The following is a 15,772-nucleotide window of genomic DNA, read 5'->3' as shown; positions in this document are numbered from 1 at the left end:
ATAACTGACTGAACCATCCAGGTTCCCCAGTCTTTACCATTTTAAAAGACTTGTTATGCCTTTTAAGCCTCTTAATCTTCAAGGTCTGTGTCTGTCCCTTTACTTTTTTTTTTTAACTCAGTAGAGAGAGACTGCTGTTTTCCTTTACTTACTTTTATCTCTTAGTAAACCTGAGCTGTTTAACCTCTAGAATTTTTCCCAGTCCAAAGTTTGCTGACTGCACCTGCATGGGGCATTTCAGTATGTTTTTGTGTTCTTTGTCCTGTCCTCTTGCCTGTAATACTTGTGTTGAGAGGGCAAATCAATTTCAGCTCGATTGATATATTGGGAATATCTGAGCTTAACGAATCTTGCCCGTGTTTATGTACAATGTCTAGGAGAAACACCAAGTAAATGTAGAAAATGGCTGGCAGCTGAACTGAGCTGCATCGAAACACCCACGCCTCAGACATCCGCCACAGGTGACCTCAGTATGAGCTGCGTCCACCCACATCTGATGCTACAGCTTGCCGCCAATCTCAGAGAGCCCTCCTTCCACCACTTCACAGTCAGTCACAAGCTATACCTCTTCCCACACCTCCTCCTCAAACGTCAGGGAGCTTTCAAGGTAGAGTGCCAAATTCATTCTAGTATTTCTGTGTTTCTTGACCATAAAATAGATGTTAAACTGTTACTGGTGTTGTGAGGTTACTCTATATTTTAACGTGTCACTGAGAAAGGGTTTTTGGTACCTCATGTTTGCCATAAGTCCTGCAGTTTTTAATGCATGATTTTCATAGTGCAGAGATCTTTAGGACCACATGACATCAGAACTAGCTGTATTTCCTACAGATTGGCAGCGCGTCCAGAGGCTTAATCAGACTCATGTTCTGTCCTTTGGTGGTGCGTTCTCTCCACAGAAGGCTCATAATGTCTGGCTGTCCCTGTTTTTGTGAAGTTAACAGATAACAATGCAGCATAGGCCTAGATCCATCATTTCACTGGGGGCAGCAAAATGGTACTATTCTAATTCTATTATTTCTTTCTCATCTATCTTTTGGAATGCTGTTGTAAGTAGCAATTTTCTCTTACCTACAATTTGGTACAGTTCATATAGGAAAGGCAAAATAAATGCTTGATTCTTTGCTTTTGTTTATCAGTTTTTAAGATAATGAATTTGTTTCCCATCATTCCCTCAAAGATAAGCTATTAGGCTTTATTTTATAATATGATGTCATTATGAATTCATGGATTTAAAAATATTTGTTGGGTTTCAATTATTTGCGATTACTATTCTTTTTGAAGTTCAAATCTTTGGCCAGTGAGAGCCTCTTCAAGTTGTCTCCCAAGGCCTGTGACATGACCCTAGTAAATCTTTAATAGCTTTCTTGCTATCTGATAATAGCATGACTACACATGAGTTTCAAGGCTCATTCTGTAATGTCCTGTCCTGGAACTGAAGCCTGCCATTTCCCCTAGGAGCCCTGGTTTCTTTAAGTGAGAAATAACACTTCAGAACACCAATCTATATGCTAGGAGTGTGTGATGCTACGAGGTTAGTCCTTGTCCAATTCAGGGGATAGAGCTATACAGGTAGATATGATACTTTGTGAGTTTAAATGGGTGTTTCCAGTACAGAATATTTGACTTATTGGCTTCTGTCATATTTCATTTGTATCTCTCTTCTTGCACACTGAAAGTCATGATTCTCAAGGACACATGAAATGATGAATTTAGGAAATCCTATAATTACTTACTTTTTCAATATTACATATACAAAAGTCTCAAAATAATACCATCACCAGTGTAATTACTGAGAATAGTTTAAAGTTTTTGCATACATTCTCTACATTTTCTTCCAGTTTTGAAAAGGTAGACTAAAGATACAGTCATTATACATCATACTCTCACCCTTTATTCCTCTTAAATTTTAGTTTCACAGTAACTATGTGATTACTGCTCATCACCAATCTTTATGTCAAGGTCTCTCTCATAATTTGCGTGAAACTCATCAAATCCTTTTTTAATTCGGGACAGTTTTTTCCCAACACTAGTTCTTAGTATTTGTTCCATTCCCTTGCATTCATTTACTCCTTTAGGGACAACTTGCCATCCATATGCTGGATCTTCTCTTTCTAGCTATTTGTCACTTTCTTATAAATCCTTTTATCTTCATTACCTTTTGGTTTTAAAAATTCCCCCCTTCCACCTTTTACTTCTTTTAAGACATGCATATCTGTCATGTTTATTTGACCTACGTTCCTTCGAGTTTATTTCTGAAATGTCTTTTACTGCTAATTCTTCCCTAGTTCTGTAACCTCTATGTTTTTCTAATTCTGACTTATGAGTTCTTTCCTGTCTTGTATCATATTCTCGGTGTCTTCTGGCTCATCTGAAAATTTGTTCAGTTTTGATCTGTTTTATGAGCATGTCTTTCTAGCGTACTTTCATGATCTGTAGTGATGTTCCTCTGCTCTTTATTCTCTTTTACTTCTAATAACCATGAAACTTTTTGTTGCCAGTTTTCATATAAAATTAGGTTTCCTACGTGTTAGGAGGTCCCTTTTCTCAATTCACAAAGCTCCCTCTTGTGCTCTTTTCATGTAGTGTTCGACGATATGGCAACTTGCTTTCTGCGATTTCCTGGCTCTCTCCCCATTCCCTTTGTCACTGTTGCCTGGCTGTCCTGCATAACTTTGATTCCATTCACAGTAACATCTCCTCATTATGGGCCTGTCCTGGAAGAGTGCCCTTTCAGATCAGTTTCAAGAGTTCAGAGAGGTTAGGCTGCTCCAGCCTCAAGCCTTACCAGGGACCTCTTACACTCACCCACTGTTGGCTGTTTTGCGGTTCTGCTATTCTCAAGTCCACCAGACGTGCTGTTTCTCCCACGCAGATGCCGACACCACGCACATTTTATAGCTATAGGCAGTTTGTCCTCCTCTCTTTGTATTGAGAATTCATTTAGATACCTTGTCACCTAGTTTTGTTGTAAATGTCATCCATGGGTTTTTAGTTTTTCTGTCTACTTACACAGTCTGTTCAAAAAAATTCAAAAACTAGGCCATCACCATGACCCCAACTTCCCAGGATCCCCAACAGCAGTCTTCATGGGATGATTATCAAAGTACCACATTCTGGGTACGGCGTGGCAAATTAGAAGGCTTAAAAATGTAAATTCCCTTTGACCCCACAATACTAATTCTAGGAATTTAGCCTAAAGGAATAATATAATTAGGCAAGGGGAAAAAATGTGTATACGAAGTTGTTCTGGACTGGACTTGGGGTACCTTCCCCACTCCACTTTTAACTCCCACTTTCAGTGTTATCCCAAATACCGTCTTATTTGGAGTTGTGAATCATCCAGTCTTGTTAGATTTATCAGCTAAGGGCGCCTGGGTGGCTCAGTGGGTCAAGCCTCTGCCTTCGGCTCAGGTCATGATCCTAGGGTCCTGGGATCGAGTCCCACATCGGGCTCTCTGCTCGGCAGGGAGCCTGCTTCCCTCTCACTCTCTCTGCCTGCCTCTCTGCCTACTTATGATCTCTCTCTGTCAAATAAATAAATAAAATCTTAAAAAAAAAAAAAAGAAAATGACTATTAGATTTATCAGCTAATATAGACTGACACAATTTAAAGACACATACCTTCAAACGTTGGTCCGTAAATCGACACTCCATCGTCTCCTCTTCCTTCTACTATATCTGATAAATAACAATGAACAAACATTAGAATTTCGAGCCTAAAAAAGAGTAGAGTAAAGGCTGGAGGAAAAAGCTTTAAATTGTGATTCCATTTATACCAATGACTAGAGTAAGTTAATAAGATACAGAATTGTTCAATATCTAAACCATGAAAATATTACTATAGTGATTTCACTTGTATTTTGTAAGCATTTTAACACTCATGATCCCGTTTCCCCCTGATAATAACTCTTTGAAGTAGGCTAAATTATAATGCAGAACCCTTTGAAATGATGACATATTTAATTATAATTATGGTCACAATTTAGAGGAAGTGTGTTCATATGAATTCTGCTTGCCTCACAAGTTACTCCATAGTCCCTCTTGCTTTTCAGGAAAATGGAAAGACCAGACTGAGAAAATGAAATAGGAACAGTGAGGTCTTTTTAGAAGAGGAATAAAAATAGATGCTCTAAAAAGAGTCAAGAGTTCAAATTTTCATTCCTTGGAACCCCCAGTGTGATCATTCGTTTATTTAGCCGGTATTCTGGAAAGGAAGTTCCCTTATAATGTAATGAGGGTTTTTTTTTTTTTAAACAAGTATTTATCATGTCCCAGTTTGCATTGTGCGCATCATGCTCGTAGTGGGCTCAGGCAGCGCTGCTACTGTAAACGTCCTCCACGCACAAGTGACTTTTTCTCTATCCACCGCTGAAAGGGAAACAGAGCAGACTACTGGGAATAGAGGACTCTAGTAGAAACAAGGGTCTCTAAGCTCTGTACCCCCAGCCTCCCCATCAGCACCTCTTTACTTCTTCCTCTCTCTCGTTCACCTTCCTGGAGTACAGCATACAATACATCTCTGTTGAAAGACTGTGCCATTTTAACTCAGTGTGAGTGAGTTACCTATAATAAACGTGCACTGTTTTTAAGAAATCGGATGCAACAGCAAGCATGCATAGAGATTTGATTCAGGACAGGCATGTGGCATTTCAATTCCGTTCATGAATGGGCTCAGAAGTTGATCATTGAGCCGGAAGTCTTCAACCCTGCTCTGCCTGATACTCCTCGTGTGGTTCACCCAGAGCCCTCGGCATCTCTCAGGAGCACATTGCAGTGGCTAAAGACTAAATCCAGGATTGGGGAAGTCGAAGGTCCTCCAGCACCAGTTCCTTCTGATGGTAGAGTTCAGAAGTCTTTGCTTTGTCTTTGCTCAGACAAATCTGCCTGTGGTTCGCCACCCCTACTGACTCACTTCAGCATCTGTGGTACTCCTTTGCCCTGTCTCTCTAGAACACCCACCATTCCTCTTGCCCTTTGCTTCCCATCTCCCAGGGAAATATCTCATATTGACACCCTTTCAATCAGTACTTGAATTCAGCCTTCGATATCTAATGTTATTTCGGTACTTCTGATGACAAATTCCACAATGCAGAGTAGTGGTCCAAAGTAAACTTTAAAATCAGATGACTTTGATTTCAATCTTAATGTTAGTTACCTTTTTCAAGCCTGTTTTCTCATCTGTATAGACAGGAATAATGGTCAGTGCCTTGCAAGTAATCCTGAGGATTAAAGGAAATCACGTTCTACTGACAGCACTTAGTGCAATGCCGGGCAGAGCATCAGGCTCGTTCACGGGTGGCCATGGTCATGCAGCATTGCTTGCTTAGGGAGCGTATCTTCTCACTACCACCATCCGCACCATCATTGTATTGATGATGATGATGATGACAAACTGTATTAAACTCTATCTCAAGAAGTCCTTCGGAAAGCAGTAAGCCTTGTGGGAGCCACAGACAGAGAATCCCATTAAAGTGGCTTCACGACTTGATATCTTCTTTCATTTTGTACTTTACAAATGAGTAGAATGTATATTTCTTATTTATCTGTCCATTATTTATTCATCCTTTCAACAATTTTTTTTTAAGAATTTACTATATACCAGGCACTGTTCTGGAACCTGGGGATATAACAGTGAACAAAATAGATAAAATCCTCTACCTTCGTGAAACTTATAGTCTAACGAAGAGAAACAGACACTAAACAAATTCTTGAGGAAATATGTAATAGTATGTCCAGTGATGAAAAGTGCTATGAACCAAAATAAAATATTTTAAAAATAAAAATTAGGGGATTGGAGAGCAGCAGGGAAGGGGGTGAGGAGACCTGTGTACCTAGGGAAGTGGCAGTTTTAAATAGGACGGTCAGAAAGTCTTGCTGAGATGAACTCTGGGCAAAAATCCAAAACAGATTAGAGGCTGAAGTAAGGGGCTCTCTGAGGCATAGCTGGGTGGGGTGTGTCCCAGGCAGAGGAAAAGCAAAAGACGTTAAGCTCATGTATGCTTGATGTGCTTAGGAAACAGCAAGGAGGCCAGTGTGTGGAGCAGAGCAAGGGGCGATGTCAGAGGGTGAGGTGAGCTAGGGGTAGTGTAGACCATGTAGGCCCTGCTGGTCCCATCAGGCAACCAGCAGTGTTGGGAGGCATCCTGAAGCACAGCATAAAACCACATTAACCATATTCCAAAATTCTCTCCACAGCCCTGTGCAAATCTGGTATCCGAAGGGAGAACATTTATAGAACTTGGGAACTTCCAATATACCATGTCACTGAATCCTGAATCCTTGCCACATCCTATGGTATCATAATTTCCCCCATGTTATGATTAAGAAACTGATTCAGAGATGCTAAGTGCCTACGTCCTAAGTGGAACAACTGGTATATATCAGTTGGGTTTGAATCTAGTAATCAGCACTTGTTCTCAAACTGTCCTTAACTAACATTGTTGCATTGTCATTTGAAATCATGAACCAAGATCTGTGCATGCTACTCTTTGGAAATTTTATTTCAAATAAGTAAACAAGTCATATGACCCACTTTTCCCAAATCTTGCTCCGGGGCTCTGGAAGGGGAGATGTACCTCTAACCAGAAACCAAATAAAACAAAAAAGAACATGGCATCTGAGAGCCCAGAACATAATAGTCAACACTGAACTAAGTTTCAGGAGACCCTGATATTGGCCCCCTTGAGGATGGTTTTATGCCAAAAAATACTTGAAAACAATCTACATGTTCACCAATGGGGAATTAGTTACAGTTGACCTTTGAACAATGCGGGGGTTAAATTAAATTTCAGTTTAACTACTAATAGTCTATAGTTGACCAAAAGCCTTACTAGTGACATAAATAGTCAATGCATATTTTGTGTGTTCTATGTATTATATGCTGTGTTCTTACAATAAAGGAAGCTAGAGGGAAAAAAAATTATCCAGAAAATCATAGGAAGGGGCGCCTGGCGGGGGCACAGCCAGTTAAGCATCCAACTTTTGGTTTTGGTTCAGATCATGATCTCCAGGTCATGAGATCTAGCCCCACATGGGGCTCCATGCTCAGCACAGTCTGCTTAAGACTCTCTCCCCATCTCCCTCTGCCCCTGCCCCACATGTGCGCATGCTCTCTCTTTCAAATAGATAAATCTTTGAAAGAGAAAGGGTCTTCCAGGTGGCTCAATCAGTTAAGTGTCTCCCTTTGGCTCAGGCCATGATCCCGGGGTCTTGGGATTGAGTCCCGCACCGGGCTTCCTGCTCAGCAGGGAGCCTGTTTCTCTCTCTACCCTTCCCCCTGTTCATGCTCTCTATCTCACTCTCTCAAATAAATAAGTAAATAAATATGAAAAAATCATAAGGAAAATACATTTACAGTACTGTACTGTAAAAAATCAGTGGACCCCCCCAGTTCAAATTCCTTATTGTTCAAGAGCCAACTGCAGATTAGTATAGCAGTATATGAAAAACTAGGCATACCCTAAAAATTGTACATGTTTATGTTTATTGACACAGGAAGACATACCATATATGTATATGAAGTGAGAAAATAATGAGGTTAGATAACACTATGGGTGATACGATCTCAGTTTTGGAGAAACTGAGGGGAAAAACAGTTAATTTTCATACAGATGCCTGGCATATTTCTCATCAGCCTCAGAATGTTCCAGATTGTAGAAAAATAATTAAGCATTATTAATTTTAAGCCTCTGCGTATTTCATCAAGTTCAAGCAAACCTCCTTACACTCTAAGCCAATTATTTTTAAATTGCTGCCGATTGTTCCCTGTGGGATACCTTCCAAAAGGCCTTTGAAATTTAATTTTGTGCCGTTAGTCAGAGACCTAGTCTGTGTGAAGTCAAAGGACTGACCTGAAAAGAAAACGAAAATGGAGAACAAAATGCTTTACCTCTTTCTTTTATACGGTAACAGTGTAACACCTTTGGTGAGAAATAAGTTGTTTTCAAATTCCTACCTTTACGTTGTCTCCTAAAAGCACTGTATTTTCTAGGTACTCCTATTTATTTTGGTGAGCATTTTTTTTTTAGAGAGGTGGGGAGGGGGAGAGAATCTTCATCAAGCCCCACACTGGGCATGGAGTCTGATGTGGAGCTCGATGACTCAAGGGCTCGATCTCATGACCCTGAGATTATGACCTGAACCGAAATCAAGAGCTGGATGCTCAACCAACTGAGCAACCCAGGCACCAATATTTATTTGGTTATTTACTTTTTAAAATATTTTATTTATTTATTTGACAGAGAGAGAGTGAGAGCAGGAACACAAGCAGGGGGAGTGGGAGAGGGAAAGCAAGCTTCCTGCCAAGCAGGGAGCCCGATGTGGGGCTCGATCCCAGGACGCTGGGATCAAGACCAGAGTCGAAGGCAGACGCTTAATGACTGAGCCACCCAGGCACCCCTAGACGCCCCCTATTTAGATGAACATTTAAAATTATATTTTTTATATAAAAGGTATCTTTCTTATATCACTTTTGAATTTGGAATATTCTGGTTAACAAAACTTTATAGATTTATTTCAAAATTTAGGACATTTTTTAAAAGTATGAATATCTTAATCATTCGGGCATATAAAATATCCTTTCAATATATGTAATATCTAATATAAATATATCTAATTCTATACACACTTCACAAAGGTAGGTAAACAAAATTCTGGACATTCTGATTTGATGTTATAATTAAGTTGCATTTAAGATTTTCAACTTACCTCCTCCTTGTATCCAACCATTCGGTACTACTCGATGAAAAATTGAACCTACGTAATGTAGCCTGATTCCACTTTGAGAATACTCTGCTTTTCCTGTGCACAAGACTTGAAAGTTTCTACATGTTTTGGGACATGCGTCACAGTATAGCTACAAATAAAAATAAAAGGTTTCAAAGATTAAATATTTAGTATTTTGACAGTTACAGATTCTTACCTCCACCTCCCACTTATTAAAAAAAATAACAAAAATAAGAACAACAAAAAGCCTCTTACCTCAAAAACCAGTCTTCCAATTGGATAAAAATCAATAGAAATGTCCAAGAACACAAAAGCATGCTATTAAAATTAGGGAGAAAAAGAGAATGCAGGTCAGTATCTTAGAAGAAAGTCTTAGAAATGACCAAAAATACCACAGAATAATGTTTTCGGTGATAAGATTTCAAACGCAGGGACACCTAGGTGGCTCAATCAGTTAAGCTCTGCCTTCAGCTCAGGTCCTGATCCCAGGGTTCTGGGATCAAGACCAGCATTGGACTCCCTGCTCAGTGAGGAACCTGCTTATCCTTCTGTCTGCCATTACACCTGCTTGTGCTCGCACTCTCTCTCTGACCAAAAAAAAAAAAAAAAAATTCAGAAGCATCAACAGTGGATAATGTAACAACAAAATTAAAGGAATGACTGAAAGAAGTTTGTTTCATTTTATTATATCAAGTCTTTCCAACCTATTTAAATAACATGCTCTTTAAAACCCTTTAGTAGTGAAGCTTTGAATAACCTTTACCTGCACACCAGACTGAGAACACATGGCCTAGTTACCCCCTACATTGCAAGCTAGATGTGGAAAGGAACCCTAGTGGGTCCCTTTGGGAATTTTCTGTTCTGAGTAATTTTAGGAAACATCCAGCACGAGTGCCATGGGTTTGGTTACAGGGAGCTAGAGTTTGCGAGAGAGCACCAAGGAGCTACCCAGAGCCAGGCCACATCCTTTCTGGGTGGGAAAACAAGGACATCATATCCATAGGAGGTGTGGGACCAGGGGAAGGGAAGAGAATATGCTGTGCTTTCGTATTACTTCAGTCACGATCTCATGCTCCCAGATGCTCCCAGCTCTCATTTTCCTCTGGCATCCTTTCTGGTAGAGACAGCTAACGTTTGTGTGATCTCGTCTAGTGTTACAAAGAGGCATCCAGAATGAAAACACGGTCTCCATCATGGTAGCATTCATTTAGGGAGCAGAGCACATCTAAATGGGGTATATTTCAATTCTTGGGCACCATTCTCATACAGAAAGATGGCACCTGATTTAACAGGCTGCGTAACTTGCCCTGCCCTATTTCTTAAGAACCTAGGAAATACAAATAAAATCACTTTTATGGTATCACTGTCACTACTTTATGTCACTTAAGCCTTTTTTTTAAATTAAGAGACTGTGGGCACCTGGGTGGCTCAGTGGGTTAAGGCCTCTGCCTTCAGCTCAGGTCATGATCTCAGAGTCCTGGGATCGAGCCCCACATCTGGCTCTCTGCCCAGCAGGGAGCCTGCTACCCCCTCTCTCTCTGCCTGCCTCTCTGCCTACTTGTGATCTCTCTCTCTCTGTCAAATAAACAAATTAAATCTTTAAATTAAGAGACTAATAGGGGCGCCTGGGTGGCTCAGTGGGTTAAAGCCTCTGCCTTCGGCTCAGGTCATGATCCCAGGGTCCTGGGATCGAGCCCCACATCGGGCTTTCTGCTCCGCAGGGAGCCTGCTTCCTCCTCTCTCTCTGCCTGCCTCTCTGCCTAGTTGTGATTTCTCTCTGTCAAATAAATAAGATATTTAAAAAAAAAAGAGAGAGACTGTAATAATATTGTGTTATCTGGCACCCAGGAATGTAGTATTATGTCCATAGTAATTATGATTAACTTTTTTGTGCCTCTCAGCTTCTGTACTCCAAGTTCTAAATTATAAAAGAATATTATAACTTTATTATAAGAGGTATAACATAGTAAACGTCACAGGCTTGGGCAGAAAAAGATGATACACTAGAAATCACGATTCATTTATGAAATAGTAAGTCCATTCAGGCATCATTAAACTTCCCTCTGTGTCAATATATTATCTTTATGCAGTTGTCAAGAGCAGGTAATTCTGACAGTTCTAATGAAAGAGTAAATAAGCACAACACCAGCTAATGTCACCTAGCAGCCAAACATGCAAACATAATTATCTGGTATATCATTGCAACCCAGAAGTAAACAAGTCCCTGCAGCAAGAAAAATCTAGCCTCTGCACGAAAAAATTTAAAGATTTTCTCTGGAATCCGGGTCCTCCCTCCTCACTGCCATAAATTCAGGCTGTCATCGTCTCTAAGCCATACTACTCTAGCAGTGTTCAAGTGATCACCCTGCCACCAAGCTCTCCCTACTCCACCCTGTTTTTGCACAGCCCTAAAACTTTTTCCAAAAAAGCAAAGATTAAGTCATACTCTTTATGAAAAGTTCTGTTGGCTCAGCTTCCTTCTAGAAAAAAAGCTAACTCCTTAGTTTCGAATGGAGTTCAGAATGGACTACGTTCAACCTTTCTTTAGTGGATCTGTTTTTTGTTTTTGTTTTTTTCCTCCCCCTCCTTAACATCTGGGGATGTTTCCTATTTGGACACTTTGAAGACACTAAAGACACTATTCCCCCCCCCCCCCCCCCAGCTCTGTGAGAGCCAGGGTGTGTGGAGATATGACTTGGGTTGGATTAGTCTGGTGCTCCTGCCTGGGGCGTTGGATCTCCAGGGAATGATGCAAAGACACCAGTTGAGAAGTACTTCTCAGTGAACGTGGCAATGTGAACACGGGGCCAGCAGGCACCCATGGCAGCATCCCAGCTGCACACTTCTGGAACGTGACTCTGGCCATGTTTTCCTGCTGCCAGGCCTCCCTTGGTTCCTACCTGCTTTCCAAAACCTGGTTCTCCAGCTTTCCTGTCAGTTGTGAGGTTACCAATATCTTTTCAATGCATACCTTTTCTCCTTAAGTAGCTTGGTCTTGGTGGTGACTGATATGCTCACTTTCCCAGCCTCATTTCCTATTAATTCTGGCCTTCTTGCTGTCCCCTGCCCTTCCCTGAATACAGCGTGCACTTTTAGACCCTTGTCCTTGTAGGAATTAACTGCTGTGAACATTACATTCCTCCCCTTACCACAGAGTTTTTAGTATTTTCCAAGCACATTGTTTATTCATCAGACTTTTACTGAGTTCATACTATGTTTCAGATTGTGCTTAAGGCAATTAACAGTTAACTGAAGATGAAGGAAACAAAGGTCTTTGCCTTTTTATGGCTCAGATCCTAGCACTGGGTCTGTGGGCACAGGCCACTATAAGCATGAAATGATCTTCAGCACATGGTTCTTAGTGTTGTAATGAGCTTCTGAGCAGAATTACAAAGTACTTTTACCTCTATTGCCATTCCACCCTGATATCTGTTTCTCACCCGCCTGAACCTCAAACTTCATGACTGCCCATTGGAAACCTCTCCAGGGCCTTAGCTTGTCTGGTCCTGCTCTTGCCATCTATGTGTCATAATTTAAAATGTCATCTTTCAGGGCGACTAGGTGGCTCAGTCAGTTAAGTGTCTGCCTTCAGGTCAGGTCATGACCCTGGGGTCCTGGGATCGAGCCCCACGTCGGGCTCCCTACTTAGTGGGGAATTGCTTCTCCCTTTGCCTCTACCCCATCTCACCCCCTACTTGTGCTCTTTTCTTCTCCCTCAAATAAAATCTTTAAAATGTCACCTTTTCCCCCCAACTTTCCATTTGCTTAGTGCAGTACCTCTCACTTAGGTGTTAGAAAGTACTAATTAAAATTTTTCATACTAAAGGGGGATGGATGATTGGCTCGAACTTCCCTGAAGCAGGGGGAGGTTCTTTATGTTTTAAAATGGCTAATTAATGCATATAAATCTCTAATGGGGAGTAGAAATGTTTGAACAGGGATGCTCTCCCCGTGCAGTCTGCCTGCTGTGAGGTATGCTTGCTTTGCACACTGCTCAGCCAAATCCTGCAATTTTATATATAATCCTTTGCAACTGGATCATAGACCATTGAGAACTTAAAACCTAGTGTTCTGCCATTTATATTCCTTTGTGAGGATATCAGTAATTTATGCTGAATCAATATAAATGATCAAAGATTCCACTATTTTTCTTTAAAAATTAGTGTAACTTGCCTTGGTGTCTGTTAAGAATTTAGCAGCATAATCCACAGTAAGTGCCTCATAAAGTTCAGGGGGCTTAAAATCAACTATATCCCACATCTTCTGAGCCCATTTCTGAAGATCAAATGCATCACCCAGGAGCTGATCATTAACAAAACACATCACATAGGAAGAATATTCCCAGATTTCATTCTTGAGTTCCTATAAAGGAAAAGGATTAAAAAAAAAAGTGTATTGTGGTCGTGGTTGTGGGGGAACCCTATCTTGCTATAAGCACAAGCCAGAGCTTGGGATAGATTCTAACCGAATCTTTAAAAAAAATGGATTTTTTGGCCATCTTTTAGAATTTTGCTCTCAAATAGAATTTAAGAACATTTTTAAGAGTCCGACATCACTGAAAGCAAAGGAGGACCTAAAAGTAATACTAAAAATGGTACAGTCATTAAAAGTAGACAGTGATCTGGTAATAAAAATTTTTGTGCATAGCATACGTGTTATGTCAACTTGAAAACAAAATGTAGTCTCTGGCTTCGTTTCTGAGTACATTTTACTCTGTGTATACTTGGAAAGGCCAAGGGTTCTGAGTAATGCATGGTTTGCAGTGCCAAGGATAGAAAGAATGATATTCTCCAGGAGTGGGGTCAGGGAGAGGAAAAACCTCCTGGGGGCCAGCAGGGACTTCTGGTGCATTCCCAGTGTAAGGAGGGAGAGAGCCCAGTGTAAGGAGGGAGAGAGTAAGGAGGGAGAGAGCACAGCCCAGTGTAAGGAGGGAGAGAGTGTCAACACTTTTAAGTCTAAGCCCCTTAAAATGAAGTACACTGGTATTTATCCAAATACTAACGGTCAACCTCCTACATCCCCGGTGTGTGACCATGAGTAATGCTCCCTCGGAAGATAGATCCGGTTCATTACAACCCAGTCCCAGTCCCAGCAAAAGTATGAATGATTTGGGACAGCTGTTCTCAAATTTTAGCAGGCAAGCAGAATTACAGATTCCTGAGCCCCACCCGAGTTTCTGGTTCTAGAATGGGGCCCGAGAATTTGCATGTCTGACAACATCCCGGGAGACGCTGATGTTGCAGGGCTGGAGACCACACTTGGGGAACTGCTGACTTGGGGAACAGTTCACCTCCAGCTTGCCAGTGTGCCACACTCCCAGCTCTTCTCCCTGATTTCAGATCCCATCCTGACACCCATATCAAAACCTGGTTCGAGGAAAAGAATAAACTTCTTCATGCTGACCTATAAATCACTGATAAAGCGTGCGGGTCAATAGCCCCTAAACTGTTTAGATTTATCAGTGTTACCACATTTTATAGAATGCATAACTTTAAAAAGGGATCTTTATTTAGCCCAGGTATGGCTAACGTGGATATTTATTTAACCTGGTGGGAGAAATGCAGTAGAAGGTACGCTTTACTCGGAGCCTGATGGTGCAGATGCTTCATCTTCCTGTGTCCTCTGTGCAAGAGGCCTTCTCTCATGCCTCTAGATAATGGCCTGGACCCAGTGGTTTCTGGGGCTTTCAGCACTGAGACATAAGATGCTGCCCTTTTTAGAGGGGAGAGAAAGGCCTTCCCAGAGGCCCAGAAGCCACCACTCAAGGGAGGCGTTACATTCTGCTAAAACATAAGGCCAGCCCAGACCTAACCTCAGATGTGCTAAGAAGCACCACATATGACACAGTGCACAGTGCTTACATTGAGGAAGGACAAAACCTGGCCTGAAACAAGACAAGGATAAAGTGACAAGTGTCCAAGAGATGAGGGTGGGAAAAGGAAGAAAGGAAAGATAGGGAATAAAGAAAAGGTGGAGAGAAGCAGCGGTGATTACCTAGAAAGCCTCATTTGGGCCCCGTGAGAAGAGCAGAAGGAAGAGAACACAAAACATCCCAAGGTCAGTAACCCAGGCTGAGATGACAGGAAACCGCAGAAGAGAATCCACACTGGTCTAAGAATGCAGTGGGATATCTGTAAGAGGAGTGGGTACAGACCACAGAGCTCGAGATCATGACTCTCCTGTAGGTGGAGAGCATGAGACTCATAGACAGTTTAAATAGTTTGGTGATAAAAATTAAAAACAGGGGCACCTGGGTGGCTCAGTGGGTTAAAGCCTCTGCCTTCGGCTCAGGTCATGATCCCTGGGATCGAGTCCCACATCGGGCTCTCTGCTCCGCAGGGAGCCTGCTTCCTCCTCTCTCTCTGCCTTCTTCTCTGCCTAGTTGTGGTTTCTCTCTGCCAAATAAATAAAATATTAAAAAAAAATTAAGAAAAACATATTTTTGCTAAGGTAACCAACTGAGCTGACCAGCTGTCCCAGTTTGTCTAGGACTGCCCCAGCTTTAGCATTGAAATTCTGGCTCCCAGGAAAGCCCTCAGAACCAGGCAAAGCAGGACCACTGGACACCCCAGTTGTAAGGATTGGAGTTAGTCTATACCTAGGTCAAGAGAATAGTGTGTGGCCTATAATAAGCGCCATATGTAGGTGTTTGCTACTATTCTATCTGAATTCAGTGAGAATGTATTGTGGCTCTGAAAATGGTATGAGACTTAACAAATGTATTGTGCTCTCCATCGTGCAGCACTCATGTGACTGCACAGTGGCATGGTACTGTACAGCAGCATTATCTATAGGATGACCACAGGGTCACAGGACATCCTCGTGCAACCAGCGCTGGTCAGGGGACACGGGATTTCATCAGCCACTGGGGAGATGGGGTGGGGCAAGGAAACCAGGACTGGGACTTTACAGTTCTGGGCCAGGGATGGCAAGCAGGAAGTGTACCCCATTCCCACCTCACCCCAGAATGAGGTATGGCTGGGCCAGGATGCCACCTTAGAACTCTTCGTGTCACATGTTCTAGGCAGCATTACCATATGGTCAG

General features: G+C 41.7%; 1 protein-coding gene across 3 annotated transcripts in view; it reads right to left on the bottom strand.

Annotated features, from left to right (window-relative positions):
- The window catches only part of PPIL6 (peptidylprolyl isomerase like 6), a 32,873-nt gene that overhangs the window by 12,677 nt on the left and 4,424 nt on the right, over positions 1-15,772 (bottom strand). For 2 of the 3 annotated variants that reach the window (XM_046004459.1, XM_046004462.1), the window contains exons 3-6: positions 12,901-13,089; positions 8,983-9,045; positions 8,710-8,857; positions 3,625-3,681 (exon numbers count right to left, since the gene is read on the bottom strand). In XM_046004459.1, coding sequence (XP_045860415.1) covers positions 3,625-3,681; positions 8,710-8,857; positions 8,983-9,045; positions 12,901-13,089 — 457 coding nt within the window. The remainder of the gene's footprint in view (positions 1-3,624; positions 3,682-8,709; positions 8,858-8,982; positions 9,046-12,900; positions 13,090-15,772) is intronic. The other variant, XM_046004460.1, reaches the window with a different exon arrangement.

Source organism: Meles meles, chromosome 5 (assembly GCF_922984935.1).
Source record: "Meles meles chromosome 5, mMelMel3.1 paternal haplotype, whole genome shotgun sequence".
Classification (NCBI taxonomy): domain Eukaryota; kingdom Metazoa; phylum Chordata; class Mammalia; order Carnivora; family Mustelidae; genus Meles; species Meles meles.
This window is presented reverse-complemented; position numbering and strand designations above follow the sequence as displayed.